At 43.3% G+C, this 27,195-nt stretch overlaps 1 protein-coding gene across 1 annotated transcript; it reads right to left on the bottom strand.

Moving 5' to 3' along the window:
- Positions 1–3,589: 3,589 nt before the first annotated feature.
- UBE2D4 (ubiquitin conjugating enzyme E2 D4 (putative)) lies at positions 3,590–27,092 on the bottom strand. Its single transcript, XM_063448523.1, has 7 exons — positions 26,984–27,092; positions 23,091–23,154; positions 22,386–22,417; positions 20,734–20,811; positions 20,491–20,596; positions 9,077–9,170; positions 3,590–4,952 (listed from the first exon to the last, which is right to left on the bottom strand). Exons 1-7 carry the CDS (start codon positions 27,005–27,007, stop codon positions 4,907–4,909), a joined length of 444 nt encoding a protein of 147 aa, XP_063304593.1. The 5' UTR covers positions 27,008–27,092; the 3' UTR covers positions 3,590–4,906.
- Positions 27,093–27,195: the final 103 nt, after the last annotated feature.

Genomic DNA, 27,195 nt, shown 5'->3' with positions numbered 1-27,195 from the left:
AAACCATTATTGTGCACTTTCCTCTTCTAAATAAATAACAACAAAGAAGTGTGGCAGTTAATTTTACATTAGTGTGTGCATGATACGTATGTACATGCACACACAGCACGAAATAAAAAAAAATGTAATTAAAAAAAATCCAGTTATGTGTTTTTACTTTAATTTGCCATATATTTAAATGAACGTTTTTGATACATGGTAAACAAAGACTACAGATCTATCAATGACATATAAAACAGTCACAAAATTAAAATAAACAGACAGTAGGACACAAGAATTTTAAAAATGTTTTTTTTTTCTTTTCTTTTTAAAGGTCAGCACCAATTTAGAAGATTCACAATTTAGCAGGAAACAAACCTTAAATAAGTGAATGACAAAAGCGGAGGTGCTATAAACCCTTTTGGTGTTGTGGCCCCTAGAAGTCTGGAAGGGGTCCAGAAAATAAATTAGGTTATAATCACACACACACTGCACACGATATGAAATCATTCCTTATGCGGACAAAAGAAAATAAATAAAACAACAGACATGCAAGGATATAGAAGAGGATTTGGGATCTGTAATTGTAATACTAACAGGGCTGGACAACCTTGGCTCTTTAGCTGTTGAGGTTAAAAACGCCCATATTTCTTGACCAACAAACGGCATGTCCCATAGCCCAGGCCTGTATTAATATGAAATGAGAAATTGTAATGATAGCGGAGAGAGGGAGTAGTCAGAAGCCTGTGAATTCTATCATATAGAAAACAAAGTTGAATATATATATTTCTTAATACCAAAATGTTCACCTAGTTTATAGAAACTATACATTTCCGTGGCACAATATTTCTGGCACTTGCAACACTAAAATTTGGTATAAGGTGATGTTCTGCCAAGTCCCCATAATAGATTTAAATATCAGATTGCTAATATGACTGTCAATAACTTGGAAATAGTTCAAATGTTCCCTGAGAAGCAATGACAGGAGGAGGAAGCTGCACAATACTTGTTGTGGGTTATTCACAAAAGTGAGAATTTAAGGTGAATTTCACATTTAAGGACAGAGTAGCCGAAGTGAAAGCATTGCTAAGCTAGAGAATCTTTCCAGTTTGGCTAGTTACATTTTAAATTCACTTTGAATTCTCACTTTAGTGAATAACCCTGTATGACAGTGAAAATGGAGGGGAAAAAGTTATATATCAGCATTTCTAATGATACAAACTCAACTAACTTGAGAGCTAACTCTTTAAGATTAAGGGGTTAACAGTTGCAAGCCCTTTAACTGCACAAAAACACAATCATTATTGGTTGAGTTTAGTGACCTTTTCTACAGTAGGGCAGATTAAATGTGGGCTAACAACACATGCCACAAGTAGGTTTATTAGATTAACCACAACCTCTTTGTGTGGGTGGATTACAAACTAATAATTCTCAGCCACATGTGGATGGAGCAGTTGGCTATTATACGATGACGAAACAGTGAACACTATACAGACTTTAGAGCATCAGTTCTTAAATTTTTTTACCTAAATAAAGTTTGTGACATGAGCCTAGTGATCCATTCTACAATTGGAAAATACATCCAATTATGATTGCTTTAACTATAATGTATTATATGTTAAAACAAATTCTGTGAAACACCTTAATTAGATTCTTGGTATTAAGGAGGTGCTTGTTCCACTAATTAACACAGTGACTGGCAGCTAGCTATGGCCTTATGAATATGATTAACCTGTTGTAGATACTGGGACCTCAGAAAATGACACACTGACCCAGTTTTAGATGCTGACACAGTAGTTAAAAACACTGGGTTAGAGCGAGCTGCAGTCCTCTTGGTTAGATTAAGCAGCAAATATGTTTTACTCCAACATCTAAAAAGATACAAGATTTCAATCACCCAAAAGCAGGAACAGAAAGATGACTATTTACTAGAGAAATGAGGGTGATTGGATAGAATGCTCATACATATATAGCAATATATATTCCCAAACTGAGAAGTTAAGCATTCACTGCAACGTTCCACTGGCACAAAGAATTAAAAAAAAAATTGTTCAAGGTAAAGAGGTTTCAGACTTTCATGATAAAACGTAGCTGCCAATCAGGATTTCCTAGAGTTTCTAATTCAAGCAAGCCTCTGAATGTAATACAAGCTTGCTTTGAGCATGTGACTACTGCCAGCTATTAATGGACTTACGCACTATGCCACAACTTTATATTGGCTGTTATCGTGACAGTATGCTCACTCATGAAGTAGAATGTTTTTAACTGCCCAAACAGAACTGTCTAAAAGCAATTGAGGAATACCCAGAAAATAAAGGGACATTCCAAGGTGGTCTTTCACTCCATCCCTTTTTATTATATGTAAGCATTAAAAAAAACAAAAAAAAAAGTTACACACAAAAATAAAAAATATGGCAGATATCTCATGGCTCTTCAAAAAAAAAAAAAAATGTAAATAAAAAAAGTTTTACATTCATTCTTCATTAATGCTGAGAAAAAGTTACAGTAAATGCTTTAAATGCCAATTTGGGAATGTAAAAGACTTGTTGGATTAACAAGGCCTCATAGATATACTTATACCGCCATGATTTATATACTGTCCTGACTTTGCACAGCAGGCAGAGAGCTCAGTATCAAGGTGTCGAGTTATAAGGACATTATATATTAGTGCATTTCGGCCAAAGAGCCTTAGCAAGCCAGTGTGTTACTCTCATGAAAGCAATTGTTAGAAGCTAAACAGAGATCACAGTAATTACATTTTTTTTAGGAGAATTATATTGGCATGTTGACAAGATGTTTTATATTAAATGGTTGGGCTTTTGCTGTTATGTACACTGATGCAGAGTGCGATCATATGCAGATACAGTTTTAGCAGAGCCTACTTGGGGCAGGAAAATGGCCATGTGACAAGACACTAAAGTCTCTTTAAGGTTAACATTTACAGAAAAGAGATTTTAATGTAATTTGCTTTAGATGTAATACTTTGTAAATGGTTACACTAAAACAAAACAGGTTTATTATCCTCCATACACAGTATGCTATACTCTGCCTCATTATATATTGCAGTATATTCAAGACCATGGTAGAGCTTCTCCTCTTAAAGGAACACTTCAAGCACCATTACCACTACGGTGTGTTGGAGTGGTTATGGTGTCAGGAGTGCGCTCAAGCTCCTCCCAATATAAATAGTCAAACCATGGTTTGATGGCTTATCTGGTGTCTGCTGGCACCAGAGACCTACTCCACTAAAAGCTCTCTTTACTGAGCCAAGTCCAGCAATGAACCGGGTTTAGATCTTAGCCAGAGAAAAATCAGCTGATGCTCTCACCAGTCAGTTGGTCGTGCATAGCAGGGTTTATCTCAAAAAAGCTAGTCTGATCCTGGAAGGAGCTTGTGGCTCTCAGTGTAGGAAGTAACTGGCGCTTGGCAGACCTTAGTAAGTTGTCAAGCAGCAAACCGACTACTTACACTGGATGAGGCCAAGGCACTCCTGCCACCATAACCATAATACTGAAATGGTTGTGGTGCTAGCAGTGTATTTCAGTGTGGAGATAGTAAGTATTAAAAGACAATGTATAGGAATAATCGTCGCTATTATGCAGTGAAACACTTTTCATTTTCACAGGTGTTTATTACCACTATGCAGTTTGGTCAGATCTTTTAACGCTGTTGCAAGAAGACAAGAGCATCTTGCTGTCGATTACCAAGCATTGCAGAGCCCTCTCACTAGTCGGGAAAAGAGCTCACGACATGTTGTCCCAGAATTCAAAGCGTGAGGTAGGCTAAGACAAGAAAAGTCACAGAGCTGACCCATAAAAACCATTACTGACAATTGTTGAACGCTACATTGTGGATTAGCTAGCATGGGCTACAAACTCCCATTCCATTATAGATGGAAAAGATTGTGGGAGAGAGGACCGTATCAGGTACACAAGCTGTGGGATATCCGAATACTGCAGCTACGTGTACCCTAAACATACAACTATATAGTTAGTGCTATAATAAGTGGCATGGGGGAGATGCCAAATGCACAATCTAATACAGTGAACAAAATAACACAGTTAAGTGCTTGAGGAGATTCCAAGGAGCACACAGTACCACCAGATTGTTGATGCCCAAACAGCACCAATAATTGTTAAAAGGTTAGGTACAAGATTTGTATATGCCATTCAAAGAACAGTTACGTGGGACAGCTCCACCCCTCCGTGATCATAAATTAAATACATCAGAATATGAGTCAGGCATTCATGGGTTTCAGCCATTATAAATAATAAAACTATTTTTGTTTTGCACACAGGTTCTTCTTTGCCTCATTTACTGTACCAACAGCAGGCACACTTCTGAGAATAAAGAAGGAGAATAGCTGTGCAGGTAACAGATAGAGACTGAAAAGGACTCCATATGGATTCCTCAATTGCTGTAAGACATAGGTTTGCCCTTCACCTTCCTCCAAATATGTTGCATGCTCCGCTCATTCCAGCAACAGTTACCAACTATACCATTCTGGTATAGGGACAGTAGCAAGGCCCGTGACTCTCCCCAAACCAACATCTGTGTCCTGAGTTATTTAAAGGCGAGGGGAAGGTAATATGAGCTTTGTGAAAGCAGATCCCAGGGACTGGAAGTTTCAGTGCAAAGCAGGAGAGGGGCCCTGCACATAGGATTCACACTGGGCAGGAGGGTCTCATCACAGCAGCAGATTTCAAACAGGTGGGGTGTCTTCCTTAGCCAGGCAAAAAGGGGGTTGTGTGTGTGCCGGTAACATCCATAGAGTTTGTGGCCTATGTTTGATTGGTCGGTGTTGTATAAAAACTTTGCGGGCATATTGGCACGAAAAGATAAACAAGAGAAGTGGGAGGTTCTGGCCTCTGTAGCGGGCTCACAATCCTCTCCAGTTCATCAGTCTGGCTGTGCTATTTAGAGAGCATTACATTGCATATTTCTGTGTCCATTCTCGTGCTAGTCTGTTATACCTGCAGAGAAAAGAAAAAAGAAAAACAATAAAAACAGAACAGAGAAAGAATTGCAACTGAATTATGTTAAGCAACTAATAAGTACTACAACATCATTAGAGTGGGATGGTGAATATCAGGATTGGCTCTGTATAAGCTATGCAGTGAAATTTATAATGGCCATACTGGCACCACAAACAATCTTTTAGGAGAGACTCTAGCCCTCTAGGAGAGACACACAATTTTGAGTAAGTGTAGTATTACCTTAGGCTTTATTTAGAGCTTGGTCATATTAGGCTACATTTGGTAATCCAGTGTTCCATCCACTATATTATTTTAGTTAATAATGAGGCTTAGGGATAGTAATACAAAAATCTATTTAAAATAAGTAAATATAAGCAATGACTTACTTTTCAGAAATATTCAGTTTAACAGGGTTGCTGTATTTGTGTAAATCAAGGCAAAAAGGGCCTAGCAATTGGAATGGCACATGGGCATTTATATCTTTCAAAATTCTTATGAAATTGATGTATTGGTCAATGTGGACTAAATACTACATGGATTACTCAGTGTGGTCCTCAAGGCTGCGTTTTTATGTCCCTCAGTACAATGGCCATGTGACATCCTTGTTAATCCAGAGTAATTAATGTGATCCCATTTAGGGCTGGACACAATGTGACACATTGTCATCGCACTAATAGTCTGTTAAAATAGTCTTATCGACAGCATTTAAATTTGTCTTCCTTATAACATCTTCCTGGCTAATAACACCAGTTTTGTGCAACTTTTCCTCCTGGTGACAACATACAGCATGCCCTAGTCTAGATTCTTGTGAAGAGCTGACTGGCTAGTCACCTTGGCGTCGGCTGTGCGCCAAGGCAGCATAGGCAGGTTCCTACTCTGCCCAAATACAGTGTGGAGAGGGAGAAAGGAGGCAGAGAGGGAGCTGTAATCTTCATTATCTTCCAGAACTGCTCCCTCGCACGCCCTGATGTTACTTCAGTCCCAGCATCACTAAACAGTGCATGAGAGAGCACTACTGGAAGAGCATGAAGATTACACAAGCCCCACACTGGACCCCAGGGAAAGGATCCACTCCAGCTCTCCCAAAGAGAGGCTGGATGCATTTAAATAAAAAATATCCATTAGTGTGTGACAAATCAGTGAGTGGGTGTCAGTGTGTAAAATCAGTTTGTGTGCCTGTCAATGAATGTGTCAGTGTCCTCTGTCTGTAACTGTGTGTGTGTGTCAGTTAGTGTCTATGTGTCTGTCAGTATGTGTCAAATTAATGAGTGTATCAGTGTTTCCAAATGTGTGTAAAAGTGTTTCAGTTTCCGCTCTGTGTAAAAGTGTGTGTGTGTGTCAGTTTGCTATGTGTAAATGTGTATGTTAGTGTCCTCTGTGTGTAACTATTATGTCGGAAGTATATTTTCATTTTGTGACTTTTATACTTCATACCCTCCTCTTACATACACAATATTCACATTATGTCATTTATTTTACAAATATTCTTTACTACCTTTAATCAGGCAAGTAAACTAGATGCAACACAATGCGCAACTTAGTAGAAAGGCCACACGTATGAAACCCACATTTAAAAAGACGTTTCAGACTCCTGTTCCTTTTTCAATGTATAAATGGAACAGGTTATTTAAATTTTTGTTTGTTTGCAGTGACTACACTCTACCTTTAATCATGCTTGTTCTCCAATATTGGATTAACTGAAATATCAGTGTTTATGTTTCATTTGGAATTTAAATTAATAAAAAATTACTTTCACGAGGCAGGGGTAGTTCAAAATCCAGACATTTTTCATGTATTCAACATTGTCTGGTATTTGCTATTTGGGGACCCAAATCTGGTTCAGATGACTGAAATCCAGACCGAATGCTTCAAATCTGGGCCCAACCAGTTGGCAAATGGTTAAACACTCAGCTGCGCAACAGTTTATAAATAAAAAAAACGTGCCATTGTTTAAATATTTAGAGCCCTCATCTGGACATAATCAAGTCTTTACTGAATAACCCAAACTGTATCAAAGCTCCTGCTACCTCACTCTCGAGTAATTTAACTCTCAGCTTTGTAAAAAGAAAAACAAACAGGGGTGTGGGATTCTGGTCAGCCAACACCCAGAACGTATAGTTCCGGGTGGCAGTTATTTGCCCGGAAGCAGGGAGGTTTAGTGCCAGGGAGCTGGAGGTGCAGTCCACAATAATCACAGCAGTGCGGTCCAGCACACACTAATAAGTCATAGTGCAGCAGTCTGGATTTCCAGTGTACACCAGACAGCTAAAGATCTATTACTGTGGTGTGCAGACCGCACACTCTCACACAGGATCACCAGGGACTTCAAACTAGTAAACCATTAGGGACTGCAACCCTAAACGCCATCAGATGCCACAATCCCCCTCCCTGCAGAAAGCTAATCAGGAAGGACACACACACACACACACACACTATACATTCCAAATATGTACAAATGAAACTTGAATGTTTGTGACTCTTGCTTTGTTTCCAGAATAGCTTTTTTTGTTTCAGTTTTTCCATTTGGATTGACTTTGGGTTATTCACTAAACTCTGAATTTACACAGTCGGAGTGAAATTGTTTTGTGTCAGGACAAACATATTGTTAAAACGGACAGTAGTTTGGGATACTGCTTTATTTTTTGGAAAAACAGATTTTTATTTTTTATTTTAAATTGCCACAACCTTATTAAAACGGTTACGGGTTTTTGAGCTCTTTCCTTACTTGTGCAGATGTCAGAGAGGAACAAAAACAAACTAAACATCCCCCCCACCACACCCAGAAAAAAACAAAAACAAATTGCCTGCCCCTGCTGCACTACAACTCCTATCATGCATAGTATGATTATGGCTTAACTCCTTACTTACTCCTTACTTACTGACGGGGTTCCGTTCCTACGACCTACTCGTAGAACGAATTGGTCGGTAAGTGAGGAGTTAAGGGATTCCCTTCTCTGCTGTGTTCTATGTTCGGGGAAATTTTCCTGAACATAGACGAACTCAGCAGAGCAGGGAATCCTTCCAATTCCCACGACGGAGATATGGTCGTAAGTGGGAGCCATCGTAAAACAGGTAGGTTGCAAAACGAGGACCATCTGTAGTTGTTCTGGTGAGTATAATCATTGCCTTCAGGCCTTTTAATGCAAACATTGCCCCATAGGGACACCTCCAAGTGGCCAATCCTCAGATGGCCACTGACGGTGCTTCCTGAGACAGTGCTGCACAGTAGGCAGCAACGCCGTTCAGCGTCTCCACGCTGTGAACGGGGACGCTGAATTTTCCTCATAGAGATGCATTGATTCAATGCATCTCTATGAAGAGGTGCTAATTGGCTAAAAGAGCGTTTGGCCTCGCCCCCCTATGGGAAAGCACTGGATTGGTTAAAAATTGGCAATTCTGCTGAGGTCACCAAGGAGGTGGATCGGGGGCGGGGCCCGCATCAGAAATCCTGCGCGGCGCTGGAAATATGGTGAGTTTTCACCTCTTCTAATTTAGGTTAAGCCAACTAAATGGTGGATTAAACACTAAGGTCAGGAATACATGCTTGTGTTCCTGACCCTATAGTGTTCCTTTAAACTAATTTGGTCCTAAAATGAGATTTTTTATTACTTATTTAAAAACATAGATCCATAGGGTTTAAAAAACAAAACAAAAAACAACACACCCATATTTATAAGAAACCTTGGAGAGGAAATGTGTCTCCAATGCTTTATGAATTTGATTGTATAATGCCTAGCACTAATAAACAAACTAAAATTCTCACACCCTTACCTTTTTTTTCCTTGGACAACAGCTATGCAAGGATTTTGTACAGCTGGCCAAAATTCAATTTTTCCCAACCAACGTGTTATCATCACTGAATGTAGTGTGTAACATATAGTTGCTACACGTGAATATTAATGATAACCATGCTAAAGTGTATTACAGACTTATGCGTAAATAATAAAGCAGAAGAATCCCAGAAATCACATTCCGTCTTGTCAAGCAGATTTACAATTTAGATTGTAACTATGCAAAAGGACTATTGAAACAATTGTACTAGAATGAAAGCCTCACAGCACTGGGAAGTAATGGACTGGATACATTTGTGTATGCTGTATTCTCTCGTAAATCTCACTTACTTTTCCCGGTCTGCTTTATACGTGTGGGCAATCTCTGGCACCAGAGGGTCATCTGGGTTTGGGTCACAGAGAAGAGAGCAGATTGATAGCAGAACTGAAATTGTAAAAGGTACAGGTGGATGTAAATACAAACAAACAATGCTTCTTTAGTCACATTTTCACATCATTTGCCTTCCAGCTTTCATAATATATGGCCTTATAGTAATCTAAAGAACATGGAGACAATGCAGAAAAGACTACTGAAAAAGCATCCTATCATGATAATACCTATTATGTTGGAGCATTCATCTTTAAAAGGGACACTATAGTCACCAAAAGAACTATCTTAATGAAGTAGTTTTGGTGTATAGATCATGCCTCTGACGTCTTACTGCTTAATCCTATGCCATTTAGGAGTTAAATCACTTTTGTTTCTGTTTATATATCCCTAGCCACACCTCCCCTGGCTGTGATTGACACAGCCTGCAAGAAAAAAAGGTTTCCTTTTTAATCAGATGTTACTTAAAGGATCACTATAGAGTCAGGAAAACAAATCGGTTTTCCTGACACTATGGGGCCCTAAGGGTGCCCCCACCCTCAGGGTCCCCCTCCCGTGGCGCTGATGGGGTTAAAACCCCGTCTTACCCACTTACCCTAATTCAGCGCCAGTGACCTCTCCTCCCCGTTTGACATCACTGGAGCCGAATGCGCATGTGCGGCAAGTGCCGCGCCCGCATTCAAAGTGTCCATTGGAAAGCATTTCTCAATGCTTTCCTATGGACGCTCTGCGCGATGGAGGCAAAATTCGCCTCCAGCGTTGCAGATGCGCCTCTAGTGGCTGTCCAGAAGACAGCCACTAGAGGCTGGATTAACCCCAAATGTAAACATAGTTTCTCTGAAATGGTTATGTTTACATGTGAAGGGTTAAAACCTGAGGGACCTGGCACCCAAACCACTTCATTGAGCTGAAGTGGTCTGGGTGACTATAGTGTCCCTTTAAGTTAAATGTTTTTTTTAATCTCCTGCTCTTTAAATTGAACTTTAATCACACAATGAAGGCTCCTACAAGGTCTAGCAAGAGCTAAGAAATTCTAAATTAAACAGAATTTGCAATAAAGGAATTGTAAACATTAGATCTCACTTTATAGGAAGTGTTTTGGAAAGCTCTATAAGTCTCATGCAGGAAGGTGTGGCTAGGGCTGTTTTAAAAAAAGTTAGTTAACTCCTTAATGGCAGAGAATTGAGCAGTGAGACTACATAATCTATGCAACAAAACTGCTTCATTAAGCTAATTTTATTTTGTGATTATAATGTTTCTTAAAGGTTATTTAGGACAAGTTTTCTATTTATAAAGAAGAACACATAGCGATAATCTTGATATCTTTACATGCTTTTTAAATCCAATGGACAAGTGGGTGATGGATGATGAGGAACCATGGCCTGGCTAGTTTGGTATGGTGAGGGAGTCCAGGGACATACAAACTTTTACTTTATTTACTACAACTGCCTGCTTGCAGCTGGACCACTTATTTTGGAATTCACTTTGTTACATTGTTTGTCTACTGATATGTTGCAACTGCTACAATACTGATTATGAAGATCAGCATATTTCTTCACTGGACCATAAATGAGAAGAATCACATTCCCATGTCACTTACCATTAGTAAAATATGCATCTGAAACATGTCATCTAATTGTACAGTTTTAGCTAAATTCAGGAAGTAAAGAGTTAAATAAAATGTATCATCTATCCACATTATTTCAAGTTGAAGGTTTCTTTAAAAGGAGAAAGTCAAAAGGGGGTTAGATGAGGCATCACGAGATGAACATTTTCCCTAGAGTTCAGAAGTATGTTAAATGTACTCAAGATAGCTATATAAAAAAAAAGTCTAGTAAATATAAATAGTCTCTTTCCTGTAGGGCACTGTAACCGGATGGAGAATCGACTTACCATGCACAGTTGGCCCTGTTTCCTTATGCAAATTTGTAGTAAGCTTTACATAAATAATATAATCTAAAAGCATGTTATTGTTGTGAGATTAGAGGAAACCGCCCGTTTTTGTTTCAAGAGATAATCACCATCTATTTATCAGCAGGGATTTGATGCCTCTGTAAAGCTAGATGCTAAGACCTACACAACCAATACTGTGTAAGGATTGCTTGGATTATTTTATCAGAGCAGCTGGAGTGACCATGATTTCCTGTCAAGTCATATTCTTTTTTTTTTAAATTCTTTATTTATAAACAAGGTAAGGTAACCACAGGCACGTGGAAGCAGTATAAAGAGATACATAGTGCAGTAACATTGTCCCACATATATAAAACCGTTGTTCCATGAGCATACAGTTGGTTTGAAAACATTACGTTAAAGAAAACAAAAATAATAATCAGTCCACAGTTTTCATAGCTCGTGAGAGTTCCATTGTTATAGATGCAAGGACATGTGTGGAGTTACACCTTGTTGTTTTTTATTTTAGTAATATAGGAAAATAACAGTCCTCCTCTGTACACCGCTTAGGTCTACGTACATCCTTAGCGTGTTAGAGCTGTAGGCCTCGGTTTTCCGTCTAAAAAGCCACAGAATCCTAGTTTTATATACAAGGTTAGTTGGTTTACATGAGATCTTTGACCTCGTATCATTTATGGGCGTCGCCTTAGGCATTGGATCGGCACGTATGCGATACAGTGTCCTAAGCCTTCAGTGGGCGGTGTCACTTTGATAGAGGACCGAGCGATGATAAGGCCTGGTGTACATGGAGTCGGACGGAGAAAGGGTAAAGAAGATAGGGTGGAGGAACTTAGTGAGAAGAGGGGGAGGGTGTGGGGAAGGAAAGGAGGGAGGGGAGGGTGGAAGGAGTAGGTTCAATCCGTAGTAGCGTGTTACAATTATAGGAAAGTGTCATGGATTAAATTTAAACTGTAAGGCATTGGGCCCTGGTGGAAATCAAGGTGCTGCAAGCATCTTCTCCAAGCCATAACCGGTCCCGACGAGGACGAAGTCTCGGGCGGGGTTCCGGGGGAAATCCCCTTTCCTCTCCCTTAGTCTCCGATTCCGCTGTTTATCCACGGGGCCCAGACCCTATCAAACTTTTTAGTAGTGCCTCTAACTAGCGCCGTCAGCTTATCCATAAGGAAAGCGTCCTTGATCTTTTGCACGACTACGTCGACAGGGGGGGTGTCGGGTTGGAGCCACACTTGGGCCAGGGCTCTTCTGGCAGCTAAGTTCACTTTGTGCAACAGGTTTTGTTCCACTCTGGGCCAGTCATCAAGAGGTCTGGCCAGGAGGAATACCCATGGGTCCAACTTAAGCTCTCTATCAAAAATATCCTTCAAAAGTCCTACCACCCGTTTCCAAAAGTTCTGTGCTGCAGGGCATTCCCACCACATATGTATGTAGGATCCCTTCTGGCCACAGCCTCTCCAGCACAGGTCCGTGGGTGTTTTGCGCATTTTATATAACTTCACCGGGGTGGTATACCACCGAAAGAGGGTCTTATATGCCTGTTCCTGCATGGAGACACATATCGATGAAGAGGCTGCTGCCTCCCAGATCTCCTGCCAGTCGACGCCTTCCAATTCCTCCCCCAAGTCCGCTTCCCACTGAGAGATATATGTGAGGTCACCCCATTCCGTCGTGTGTGTACTCAGGTGTGTGTACAGAATGGAGATGAGGCTCCTGGGAAACCGTTCTTTGAGGCACATGGACTCGAAGAAGGTTGGCCGGCTCAGTGCACTAGCTTTAATCATAGGGGCCTGGGCGAAGTCTCTCACCTGGAGGTAGCGAAAGAAGTCGGCGGGGCGTAGGGTAGCCCTAGTCTTAAGTTCGTCGAATGTAACAACAGAGCCGCCGTCATAGAGGTGGCAGAGGCGCTGTACCCCTGTGCCTTCAATACCCCTAAAATCCCTAGCGTTTAGTCCCGGCGGAAATGCTGTGTTTCTCAAGAAGGGAGTTAGGGGGGAAAGTCGGGGTGACAAACCATATTTGGTTGATGAGGCATCCCAAAGTCTCAGAGAGTTCGCAATAGCTGGGCATGCGATGTGTATCGATGGTCTACGGTCCCTTGGGACCCACATGAGAAATTGAGGCAAGTCTGGTCCCATGAGGGACGATTCTAAGTCCACCCACCGCCGTTCCCCTGGAGGGGAATGCCATAAGGCTAGCTGTGTAAGTTGCGCTGCCTGGTAATAGAAGTGCAAATTAGGGAGGCCCAGGCCTCCTCTCGTCTTCGCTCGATAAAGAACGTTCCGAGAGGTCCTGGGTCTCCTGTTCTGCCAGATGAATTTCCCTATTGCCTGTTGGAGTGCGCCCAGGTCTGATTTGGTTACTTTAACTGGGAGGGCCTGGAACAAGAACAGAATCCTAGGGAGAATGTTCATCTTCACCGAGTGGATTCTACCGATCCATGAGATCGGTTTATCCAGCCATTTCTCCATATCCGTCATTAACGTACGGATCAGAGGCGTATAATTTTGTGTGAATAGTCGAACAGGGTCTGCCGTTAACCACACCCCCAAATATTTTACATGATCCCTAGCTAAGCGAATCTGGTATGTGTCGCCTATGGAGGTTATGACAGGGTCAGGCATGCAAATCGGTAATGCGCAGGATTTGTGCATATTCACTTTGTATCCTGCCAATCTACTATAGTCAGCTAGGACACCCGTTAACGCCCTCATAGACGGAAGTGGGTCAGCCAGGGTCAGTAAGATGTCGTCGGCGAAACCCGACACAACGTACTGATGGCCCCTCACCGAAATCCCATGGATGTCCGGGTTGTCTCGTATTGACTGCAGGAGGGGTTCTAGGGAGAGGATAAACAGCAGGGGAGACAAAGGGCATCCCTGTCTGGTACCGTTTCCTAGGCCAAAGGGTGTCACCTTCGCCCCCGATATGCGGACCCGTGCTGTAACATTTGTATACATTGCTTGTACCGCAGTTATAAATGAGTCTGGTAAGCCAAAGTGTCGAAGGACTTCAAAAAGATAGGGCCATTTAACCCTATCAAAGGCCTTCTCGGCGTCGAGGGATAGAAACAATGTTGGGATTTTCCTATTCGCTTGCCTCCAGATGAGGTCAATGTTCCGCCGGGTATTTTCAAAAAGCTGCCGACCAGGTACGAAGCCAACCTGGTCAGGATGTATCAGTTTCGTCAAGAGGGGGTTTAGTCGGTTGGCCAAGACCTTCGCCAAGATCTTGGAATCGTGGTTGATCAGCGAGATCGGGCGGAAACCGCCCGGGTCGAGATCATCCTTGCCCGGTTTAGGTAACAATACCACGTCCGCCAATGACATGTCTCTGTCCGGGGCGCCACCCCCCATGAGGTCGTTAAACCACGACTCCAAGTGAGGTACTAGCTCCTCTCGGAAAGCTTTATAATAACTGCCCTCGAAACCGTCTGGACCTGGAGCTTTATTACCTTTCAGCATTGAAATTGCAACGTTTATCTCATCGGTAGTTATGCGTGCTCCAAGAGCCGCCGATTCACCTGCTTGCAGTTTTGGCAAAGCGAGACGAGACAGAAAGGCATGGGCATCGTACTCTTCCCGTTGAGGGTCTGAAGCAGTCCCGGTGGAATGGTTGTATAAGTTAGAGTAATATTCCGTGAAGACCCCTGCAATCTCAGTGGGGTCTGTACAGATTTTACCCGAAGCGTCTTTGATACGTGTGATATGCGAGTGTCCCTGTCTCGGGCGTAGGGCCCTGGCTAACAGAGTATCCATTTTATTGGATTTCTCATAATAGGTCCGTCTGGACCAAGTCATGGCCCTAGCCGTGTCATCTATGAGTGTGTTGCGGACCGAGGATCTCAATCTCTGCACTTCCGCTAGCGTGACTGGCGACTGGAGGGTCTTATGCTTTCCTTCTGCTTTCCCTAACGCCTCCAGCTGTGCGGACAGCAGTTGCGTTTTGCGTCTTTTCTTTACTGTGGCCTCGCGAATTAATATGCCCCTAATGACCGCTTTGTGTGCGGCCCATAGCGTAGCTGGTCTTACGTCAGTACACGCGTTTCTAGCGAAATATTCGAGCAGTTCTTTGCGGACAACCTCTACTATAACCGGGTCCTGTAGTAAAGAGGTGTTTAGCTTCCAAGACCACGGGGAGGCCGCACACAACTTATCCAAAGTCAGTGTGACCTCCGCGTGGTCTGACCAGGTGATGGAACCGATAGCAGCGCCCGAAACCCTGGATGCGGCACTGGAATTAATCAGGAATGAGTCTATCCTAGAGTAAGTTTTGTGAGGTGCTGAGTAAAATGTATAATCTCGACCATCGGGGTGGTGTGCTCTCCAGATATCAATGAGGCCTGTGCGGTGTAGGAAGGTGCGGAGCAATTTATCTTGGCGGCCACTCCCGTGAGACCTCGGGAGTCCGTCGCGCGGGCTTCTGTCCGCCGCAGGGCATGGGGTGGCGTTAAAGTCGCCCCCCACGATAACCATGCCGTGAGGCAGACCGTTTACGACCTGGGTCATGGCGTCCCAGAAGTCCACCGAGGGGTCGTTAGGGGCGTAAATATTTATAATATGGATGGCGTGAGAGTACAGAGTTCCGGATATTAAAACAAAACGGCCACTCGGGTCCATCGTGACAGTACCTACTCGAAGCGGGCATCTATGGTGTAGAAGCACCGCTACCCCATTCCTTTTGTTTAATGCCCTTGCCTCGTGGGTAGTCCTGTAAGTGTGGTCCCTGAGAGTGAACTTCGCCGATTTCGGAAAATGTGTCTCCTGCAGGAGTGCAATGTCCGGATTTAAACGCTTAAGTTCCCTAAACATGAGGCGACGTTTATTCGGTGCGTTTAAGCCTTTGACGTTCAGGGATAATAGTTTCAAGGGCATTGATAGTGAATAAGGGAAAGGCTAAACCTATTGGCCATTTTCACCAAATACCGGTGATAGATGGGTGGTATATAGAGTGGTGTCTCAGATCGTCTATCTATGCTCCCTGCGTCAGGGCCGAGCTCTGAGTCACCGCAGATTGAACCAACGCCTCCTTCCAAAGAGGGTACCATAAAACAGGGGGAAGGAGGGGGAGGAGGGCAAAAAGGGTAGAGGGGGGAGGGAAAAAGAAAAGTGAAAATAGAGAGAAAAAACAACGTACATAATAAACCCCTGGTCTTATTCGTAGCCAGGGACGAGTGGGGGCCTTGTATAGGCTCCCCCGGAGTCCGCATGGGGCTCCAGAGTCGCCCAGACATAGACCAACGAAAATATGGGCACCAACAGGGTGCCTAGTCGAATAACTTTTGCATGAAAAACGATGTAACAATGGGCGAGACGTCTCGCGATCCCACCAAGGCCAGCCCGGACCCACAGTCCAACAGAGGGGCCCCAACCCCGCCCCACCCCCCCGTCCCGTGGAGGACTCCGTATGCCCCCCCACCCCCAATCCCAGAGGGGATAACCCCCACCGACGAGGTCAGTGGGCGGGAGGAGGGGGGGGGGAGGGGATGAACAGCTAAAAAATGCACCCCGGAGCAGGACGGGCGGTCCCGAGGGCAAGGAGCGCACGGTGAGGGGGGGGGGGGGGGGGAGGCAAATAAGACCCGGAATTACCAGCGGGTCAGAATCAGGGCGGAGCCCGTAGGAAAATATAACGCAAAACAACATGAGGCAGCGAACCTGGGGCGTCTAACCGCCTAAGGAGAGGGGCACAAAAAGTAAAATGATTTATCCCACCCGTCACCCCAAGGGGGTATCGCCTCCCTCGTATGAAAACTAGGGGGGGGGGGAGAAGGTTTAATATGGCGCATTGCATAAAACGGGGGAGGTGAAAGGGGGTCATCGGTCACTAGGGCCGAGTTGCCGTATAGGCCTAATAATTAGAGGCGGAGAGATACCCCCTACACGTCCCGGCTCGAACCCCCCGAGCTCTGTAAACCTGATATACACGATAGGGAAAAACCGACATGATTATCGTTTAGCGTAAAAATAACCATACAAATTCGAACACCGCCAGCTCCCTCCTCCCCCACCCCCCGAATGAAAATCAAGGCGTCCCGGGAATAAAACATCAGAGCAAAGCATAGTAAAGAACGACCATTAAAAGTAAAGAGTACGCCCACGGCCGCCGTGAGTTCGTGATAGTTAGTCAAGAAGGGCCGTTCGCCATCATTCCTTCGAACGCTCCCTATCCCGGGGCCACAGGGGTGTAGACAGAGTAAGGGCCGGGTGAGGATGGACGGAATGGGGGAGCAATAACGAACATATGGGAGTGGGAGAAATCCCTAGCCCACCCCAATACTAGTGCCCCCCCCCCCCGATGGAAGGAAGATAAACATTTCTGGGCAATTCTATAAGGGGCCCCCGGGTCCCGGGTGAAAAAACAAAAGCGGGGAGGATGAGGGATTCCCGCAATCCCCCTCCCAAACAATAAGGGCCCACCCGGAAAAGCTCACCGCTCTGGGCCACCGGCCGCTCACCCAATGCCGAGTTAAAGGATCCGAAATCATTCGCCTGCTGTGTACCACTCCCGAGGTAAGGCAGGGAGGACCTCCGCCGAAGATCTCAAAACCGCGAAACCCTCCGGTATACGAATCCCGAGCTCCGATAGGAACGCAGCCGGATCGCCATCAGCATGGAGGACTTTCGTGCGACCATTTTTGAAGGCCAGTAATCGAAAAGGGTGACCCCATGCATATTTAATGGATTCCATTTGTAAGATTTCCGTAACAGGACGCCAGTCTCGCCTTTTCTTCAAGGTAGCAGGGGTTAAGTCTTGGTACAAAGCAAGGTCTGTCCCGTTATATATTATTGGGCCTTCTCTGCCACGTTTCATCAATGCTTCCTTTGTCTGGAAGGACAGAAATTTAATAATTACGTCTCTCGGTCTCTTATCATCCGCCCTCCTGGCACGGAGCGCCCGGTGAGCCCGCTCGATGTGCCATAGGTGTTCTGGCACATCGGGGAGAAGCGGTCTAAAGATCTTCAAGATCACTTCCACCAGGGACCCCTCTCCCTCCTGTTCCGGGAGGCCACGGAGACGGATATTATTCCGCCGCGACCTGTTGCCAAGGTCATCTATCGCCGCTGCGGCCATCTGCAGTTGGGACGTTAAGGAGTTTATTTGTGCAGCTGACTCGTTGTGGGCCTGTACTGTAGACTCCATCCTTTGTTCGAGAGCCGCCGTCCTCGTACCCAGGGCTTGGATTTCGGCCTTTACTTCCGTCGTAGTGCGGACAATTTCTGTGGCCAGGTATGTGCGTACCTCCGATAGTTTGGCCAATATTTGGCTGGCCTCCGAGTCCAATGCCCCTGCAGCAGCACCGCTGCCGGGGCTCGCAGGAGAGGTAGGTGTCCCCGGGCCGTCCCGACCGCCATCTTGGGTGGATAGCCTCGCGGCTCGTGAGGCCGCAAACATATCGGGGACCGAAGTCACCGATTCCGAGGGTTTTTTCACCGGTTTTCTTTGATTCCGTTTTTCCATCCCGGTCCCCCGTACTGGTGAGTCGGAGAATATGTCGAAAAATATCGAATTTGAGCCTTTGTTAGCCGTTGGCACTGTGGTTACAGCGGAGCTCTAGCCAGACACGTCCAGCTCGCTCGGCTGCAGACCACGCCCCCCCGTCAAGTCATATTCTAATCAAATTGAACGTGTTACAGTCTAGCACAGTGATAGCTAACCCATGGCACTGTAGATGATGTGAGTGACAACTCTTACAATACTTAGTCAGTAGTTATTTTTTACAGGAGCCATCACCCACATGTAATATGATTTGATCTCGTTTAAAGTGGCTTCCTTTTTTGTCTTGTGATCTCTTTTTGATTTTGTTGCAATTTTCCAAACACAGTCAATGTGAGTATTAATTAAACTGAATGAAAAACTGGTGTTCTATCTTTAAAAGTGCTAAGGATGTGGTGTGTTTTAAAGCAACCACAGGTTGGAGAACAAATGATAAAACCATCAATGCTAATACACAGAAATCGGAAGAAGAAGAAGAAATGTAGAAATTAGTTTTGCAATAATGAATCAGAATTCGTTCCATCATAGTTAAAGGAACACTATAGCATTAGTAATACATACATGTATTGCTAATAATATAATAGACATTACTAAGTCAGTGTTCACCCCCCTTGGAGGGTTTTGAAATATTTAAAGATTACCTTACATTTCAAAGCACACGTCTCCCTGCTGGCACTCTGACTCTTTGACTGAGATCACCAGTCTCAATGATCTCCGCCAAAGAGGGAAGCATTAGGAGGCTAGTGCACATGTGCAGCAACATGCCACACTGCACCAATCAAACTCTTAATGAGAGACATTTGAGCTATAACTGTATTCCTGAAAGCCACTAGAGGAGTGTCAAACCTGCAATGAAAACACTGCCATTCCTGCAATACAGCAATGTTTTCAGCTGCAGGGTTAACATATATAGACATTGAACACAGACCACCTAATTGATATTATGTGGTCTAGATGTTTATAGAGTCCCTTTAAACACCCCCACGCCCTGAAAAGCAACTTATAGGTTGCTTATTTGGCAGTTTTCATGTGAAAATGCAACCCTACACCTCTATCTATTCCAAGCAGGTTGTCCTTAGGAACAGATCCCACTCTACCTCAGCAAGAACTGTCAGTATATTCCTGGGCATCCAGATAATATCAGGTTTCTTAGGTGCCAGCCCCTCCCCCCCCCCCCCCCCCCCCCCCGCCTCTCTAAATATTGTAAAAGCTTACTTTAATACAAGTCTGTAGATGCTGCCTCTTCCTGTTTGGCTGACATCATCAGAAGTGATTCTCTGAACCAATCACAATGCTTTCCTTTGGATTGACCAGGGGCACAGCCAGTGCAAACCAAACACATCCCTGGCCAATCAGCACCTCCTCATAGAGATGCATTGAATTAATGCATCTCTGAGAAAAGTTCAGTGTCTCCATGCAGAGTGAGCAGACATGGAATAGCAGTGCTGCACAGTGAGCAGCACTACCCCAAGATGCACCTCTAGTAGCCATATAAGGAACGGCCAGTGTAGTTATAACTATACTAATGTAAACACTGCATTTTCTCTGAAAAAACAGTGTTTATTGCAAAAAGTCAAAAAGGAATTTATTCTACTCACCAGAACAAATACAATCAGTTTTAGTTGTTCTGGTGACTGTAGTGTCCCTTTAATGACAACCTAGAAAGAATGAAAGCTCACTGACTACTTGCTTCACATCTTGGTTCTCTAGAATGAGGTAGAATATTTTGCTTTTTTAGGCCACTATCATTACCTTGGTAAAGGTGGTTGAATAAAATGGAAAATTAACATTTGCATCCGATAGCATTTTAATGACATAGTGACGCACCAACGTTCTACTATCCAATGCAAATCAGGGTCAACCAGACCGTACCTCCTGCAGTAAGTGGGTAGTGTATGTAAGAAAACAGCACTGTTCTTAAAAGAGTAACAGAGGAAATCAGCATAAAGAGAGAGAAATCAGTATGTCTACTGACCTTTGGACACGGTCAATGCTGGTGACCATTGGCTCCGAAGGATATCAAGGCAGATGCTACCGTTACTGTTGATGTTAGGGTGATAGATTTTTGTAGTGAATGCTACCTGTGAAAACAGAATCAGACTCAAAGTCAGGGTTAGTCAGTTGCCTATAAAAAACAATTTAAAATTACCAACGTAATCTATCATGATCAAAGTTCATTGCATTGCTTGATAAGCCCCATTTTCCACATTCTGTTTACCTTGGGGGGTTTGAAAGGGTAATCTGTAGGAAAGTGAATTGTGAGGAAGAAAACACCACCTTGGAACGGGCTGTCATTCTGTAATTGTGAGAAAATAGTTAGAACACATTTAGACTTTCACTTTCTAGATTAGGAATACAGCGAGAAAATAGAGCACACTTAGACTTCACTTTTTACATTAGGAGTGCACAGAAAGAATTGCAATGCATTATATAAATAATATATAGAGGATTTCAAAATCTACAAAATACACTAAATTGCTGTTAGTTCACAATGTAACATATTATATTCAGCAAAAACCTGCAAACAACATTCACTTTTTGCAAAAATAAACCTAGCAGCATTGCTCCTTACATAGAATAACTTTACAAAGCACGAGCAAGGTTCTGACATTTGACTTGCCTAGTACAGAAATTCCAGCCAAATTACAAAATTTGTGTATGCAAATTTGGCCATTGTTCCCTACTTTATAGGTTATTCTGAAGCAAAAGCTACAGTGGTCAGAAAAATAAACTGCATTGTTTTAAAGAACTGTAGAATTTCAGTTACTTATCAAGAGCCAAATTGAAAATTAAATGCTGTAAATTTCCATCAGGCATAGGTTTTTATTTTGCCGTTTTGCCATTTTTATTTTTTAGAGACCCACAAATATTTGGGTCTTATGGGGTGGGGGTTTAAAGGCTTTCTCTGGGAGGCAGTGGATTAAGAACCAATCTGGGACTATTTACACAAAAAAGTATGGAGAGGAGGAAACTCTGACCCGTCAATATATACCCATCTGACTGGAAATGAATAGAAGACACATGTGGTCTTTGGAACCCTGCACCATTCTTTAATCAGAGCCTTCTCCACTTGTCAAACACTAAATGGCAGAGAGGCTTGGAATCTTTCCTCTCTCCTACTGTAGCTGTGAAGAAACCAGTTATTCACAAGGGTCTTGGATAGCTTGAAATTAGAGCGCCACGGAATAAAAAGCATTCAGTGCTCAATGTGTTAAGGAATTATTTATTAACCACTTTGTTTATGGTTTAGTTAACATAACCCCATAGACTGTTCTTTCACAGGAGTTTCCATCCACCTTGAAGGGACACTCTATGTACCATAACCCCTTCATGTCACTGAAGTGAACATGGCGAATGAAGTACCTTTGTGCTGTTTCAAGGTTTGGTGTGAAAACTTTTTCCGATTTATTTAACACTAAATGAGGGTCTCCAATATCCAGAGGCTCCATTCCACGCTGGAGGTTCAATTAAGGCAGAGTGTAACATTAGCTATACCAATCTACACCTGCAATGGTTAGCAGTGATAGAGTTCAACTGACAGCCTAAGCCTAAGCCTATCACTGACACCCATTGCTGTTCTGGCTAATGCAGTATTAGTCTGAGCAGTACGGAGGGGCAGGCTTCAGGCAGCCGGAGTCCTCATTCAATGTGAAATGGTTTGAAATTGGTTTAACAATGATCTGTGGGCCAGTGGCTGGGGATTCCAGGCATTATAACCACTTCAGGTAGAGTAGTTATGGTGCCTAGATTGTGCCTTTACCTTGCACAGACAATGTGTATGAATATAAATGACACTTTAGAAAACATGCATTAGCAAATGGAATAGACTCAAAGAACAAAGATGCAGAAAGGGCAGATGAAGATACTTACAGGACCCATGATAGTCGCCTGCCAGTGAAACACTGAAATACAGAGAGACACAACTTGGCGGATATTTACTTGACAAAGCACCGTCCTAAATTTAACGTGCACTGTTAGCAGCAAAGATATGTCTACTTAAAGATATACAGAATAAAAATCTTATGTAAAAAGTCATCATTCCTGTAATTTTACACAATAAAAAGAGAATACAATCAGTTACAGTCTCATGGTGCCAACCTACATTAACAGCACAAATTAAAGGTTTAAAAACTCCAAAAAGAAATATGCACCAATACAAGTAAAGGTTTTCCATCTAGAGCTAGTGTGTTAGAGGCTAGAATATAGAACTATGGTAAATGACAGTGGAATTTAAAGGAACACTTGAAGCAACATAACCAATGCATTGCAGTAGCTGTGGTGCCAGGAGTATTCCCAATGTAAGTAGTCAAACCGTTCAGGAATGGTTTAACTTCTTACCTGGGGTTTGCTGGCGCCATTCTTTGCCTCCTCCTAGGTGGAAGCTCTCAGCTAATCCTGGTGGTGCAGGGTTTAGCTCATTGACTGACAGCAATTAGCTAACACTCTCAGCCAATAAGCGCTCACTTCTGGCTGAGTACACACTTCCTATCTATAAGTGTAATGATTACAGAGACAGGTCATTTTTTGATTGCCTTTGTATATTTTAGAACATTTTAAGAAGTATTAATTACGTACAGTCCTCTCCCACAGGACCTGCTGAGCATTGTGCGGGGGGATCCCTTTGTAAATCCATCAGCTCCTAAATAGAGTGAAGGGAGAATAATTAGTTATAGAAACAAAAATGTAAACAGTTTATTCAATTTATTTAAAATAAAAAAAAAAAAAAAAAAAAAGAGTGATTAGTGTGGAGGGGGAAGTAATTGCATCTTTTTTATAGAAGTTGCTGTTGCTTGAAAGGCATCTAAAGCTAGACATGTATGTTTCACTTATGGCATGAAATACTTTTGGTTTGCACACATGTTATAACAGAAGGGAGAAGTATGATCATCAGAAGGAAGGAAGAGATGTCATATCAAGTTTGATCTCAGAAGGGATACACTCTTCAATATGTAGCATTTTCATTGAGAGGAAAAAAAAAACAAGTCTAAACCAACTAAACCTTTTTTTTTTTTTAATCAACCTAACATTATGAAAGTTGTAATTAACTGCCCATTTCATAGAACTCACTCCTGTATTACATACGTCCTCAAAAATATAATTCAACTCTTTCCACTAGAACTCGTAATTCTGTAGTAATTTGACATATTTAATGGATATAGGCCACGATTTAATATGGCTTGATAAGCTTTGCAAATTATTTCATATGCTTGCATTAACTTTCAAAATTATTGATGAAAAATATTTTATATTTGCAATATTTTGAAAAAAATATTTTAATCATTTATCAAAAATATTACATCCTGTGAAAGGCTTTTCGAACAATATTAAATTGAGCCCATAGTCCTCTGATGCGGTTGTAGGGCATTGTCTTTCTTGCCTGCCTACTTTTATACCTTCTCACTTTATACAGTGTATAAGCTTAAAGGACTAAAACTATTCTCTTATATCTGCCCCCATGCAATGAAAGGGTTAAAAACCCTTTAAAACACAACCGATTCCAGCAAAGTCCCTAGGCGTGGCTCCACCTCCTCTAATGTCATTGTGAGGGGTGACATAACGCACACGTGTTGCGAGCACCGCACACCATTAGGTCTTCACCATAGGAAAGCAATGAATCAAAACAATAATGTATTTAAAAGAGAGACTCACTGCCCACAAACAACAAAGTAAATATCACTGTTTAATAGATATTCCCCAATGAAAATACGCATGCATTTTTTTCAATTAGGGGATTATCCAAAAATAACTTGAAAAATCTGCAGTTCTCTTGTCTCTAGATCTTTGCAAGTCCTTCCCCTCCAACTCCGTTCAGACTGTGACTGCCCAATTACAGATTTCCCAATGCTGTTCAATGAGAAGTATCAGCAAGGCAGGAGCTTGTATACTCTTGCATTTAAAACACCAATGTGTTTTTCCCTTTTCTGCAGGCTGTAAAGGCGAGGTGTTAGACTGGATGAGGAATGTTTTGCCTTGTGCAATCTTTTTAAAGCTGGTTGTTACACCGGGGTGTCCTACTCTTAAGAAAGAATCTCATAGTAGACACAAAACATTTAGTTTCTTTTTTGTCCTCCCCAACCTTGAGTGCTTATGTGGGCATTGTATTATGCAAGGTATTTTTATGACGCATTTGCCTGACTTATGTGTGTGGTTTGCGCATGTATTTTTTTTTTTTTTTACACAATAAATTATTGGGCATCATGAAGACCTTTCCTGTGCATTATTTATCTCAGTGGATACCCTGTTGACTGTGGTTATAAGAAACATTAATCACAATCTTGAGTTTAAAAGGGACACGTCAGGCTTCCAGACCACTTCTGCCTATTGGAGTGGTCTGGGTTCTCAGCCTATTTCATTCATGGAATCATGGGGAGTTGTAGTTCAGCAACATCTTGAGGGCCAGAGTTTGGGGAAGCCTGCACTAGAGGGACTTCCATGTTCTTAAAACACAAAGGGTTTTAAATTACGCTGGACTTGCTCACGCTATGCATGAGGACCTCCAGCGTTGCCAAAATCCCTATAGGATGCGCATTAGGTCTCCCCTGAGCGTGGGAAGAGCCTGACCCAGGGCCAGCCGAGGGACATCGGCGCTGCATTCAGGCAAGTCACTGAAGGGGTTTGTTTTCCTAGCACTGGAGAGTCCCTTTAAAGGACCACTCTAGTGCCAGGAAAACACACTCGTTTTCCTGGCACTAGAGTGCCCTGAGGGTGCCCCCACCCGGCTCTGGAAAGGGGAAAAGGGTTAAAACTTACCAGCGCTGGGCAGGGAGCTCTCCTCCTCCTCTCTGCCTCCTCTACGCCCCGTTGGCTGAATGCGCATGCGCGGCAAGAGCTGCGCGCGCATTCAGCCGGTCTCATAGGAAAGCATTTACAATGCTTTTCTATGGACGCTTGCGTGCTCTCACTGTGATAATCACGCAAGCGCCTCTAGCGGCTGTCAATGAGACAGCCACTAGAGGATTAGGGGGAAGGCTTAACCAATTTATAAACATAGCAGTTTCTCTGAAACTGCTATGTTTATAAAAAAAATGGGTTAACCCTAGCTGGACCTGGCACCCAGACCACTTAATTAAGCTGAAGTGGTCTGGGTGCCTAGAGTGGTCCTTTAACTCCACTGAGCTAAGCAACCAGGAAGTAAGAGCAGCATTTATCTCAATGGCAACAAGTCAGTGTCACAAGATTAATTTAGAAGAGTGTCAAATTCAATTTGAAATCTGTACGTTTAGAAAAGAAAAAAAGCAAATAAGACACTATTCACACATAAGCACTTTAGTAAGCAGAAGTTCTTTAGGGATCTAGAGTGTCCATTTAATGAGAATAATCTGATAAGTGTTGCACAGTTATAAAACAGAGTAAGTCTCCATGCAAACCTGCTGACACTTTCACTGATATTCACTCAATTTTTACAATGTTGGACCACTTTTTAACCCCTTAAGGACCAAACTTCTGGAATAAAAGGGAATCATGACATGTCACACATGTCATGTGTCCTTAAGGGGTTAAAGCACAGCATCATGATGGCCTTCCATATTTTTGTAATTTTAAATACAAGACTTTAGGTTTCAGCAATTTGTTTACAATATAAGATTTGTGATCCATTACAGACAGAACCTGCTGTCCAGTTTCTGATCCTTGGAAATTACATTTACTACCAGTGGTCCAACCATGCTTCTCGAGCCTCTTAAAGCCACAAACACCACATTTGTTTACATAAAACAACTTGCCCTACAATTCATATTAACCCCTTAAGGACCAAACTTCTGGAATAAAAGGGAATCATGACATGTCACACATGTCATGTGTCCTTAAGGGGTTAAACACTAATCACATCTGAAAGTATACAATCATTGATATCCCTACTGGTTTAAACTACTCTCCATAAACACATGTCCAATTAACTGTTAAGACCTGAGGAAATTACTATTTGCCCCATGGTTTTGATATATGTGTTCCCCCCCCCCCCCCCCCCCTCTTCCCATGTAAGGTCTGTCCCCAGCAGCTGGTCTGGGATCACTATCTGGCAGTGATACAGGAGACAGAGGAGGAGGTGTGTGCAGCTGTCACTCACAGCGAATGCGCAACGAAGCCCAGAAGCAGTTCGACTCAACGCGCATGCGCAAAGCACCACTTCCGGCACTGACACAGAGCGGCGCATGCGCACCGCGCGGCACTGTGTGGGAGAGGCTGTTCTACGGGTTGTGCGCATGCGCGGTCGCGTCCAGAAACGGCTCACTATATGGCAACGATACCGCGGTGTCCTTGGTCCCGCCGCCAGCTCTGCTTGCATGACGATTGTTAGTCATACCCCCTCCTTCCCGTGACAAGGCCCGCGGGCCACCGTCTGATCCCCTGCTATCGTTAGCGGCCGTTTTACGCCAGGCCTGGTGTATGGCGGAGGCGGAGGCAGGGCTGGGCCCGGGGCTCCCTCCAGCTGCCATTTAGCCCCCGGCGGGCCGAGCGGGTTCTCTCACCTTCTGAATCCGTTTTAGGGCCATATTGTCCCGGAGCCTGCGGAGCGCGCTGTGCTATGGGCAGCAGGAGCCCGACACTGACACCAAGCCCCGCCCACTGACTGCGCCGCGCAGGCGTTAGAGAGCCGCAGGGGGCGCCGGGAACTGTAGTTTTTTTCCTTTCTTTATAAATGTTTGCGGAGTCCCCTGTTGGTTCCTTTGTATACAAATAA

This window comes from Pelobates fuscus, chromosome 3, assembly GCF_036172605.1.
Source record: "Pelobates fuscus isolate aPelFus1 chromosome 3, aPelFus1.pri, whole genome shotgun sequence".
Taxonomy (NCBI): Eukaryota; Metazoa; Chordata; class Amphibia; order Anura; family Pelobatidae; genus Pelobates; species Pelobates fuscus.
This window is presented reverse-complemented; position numbering and strand designations above follow the sequence as displayed.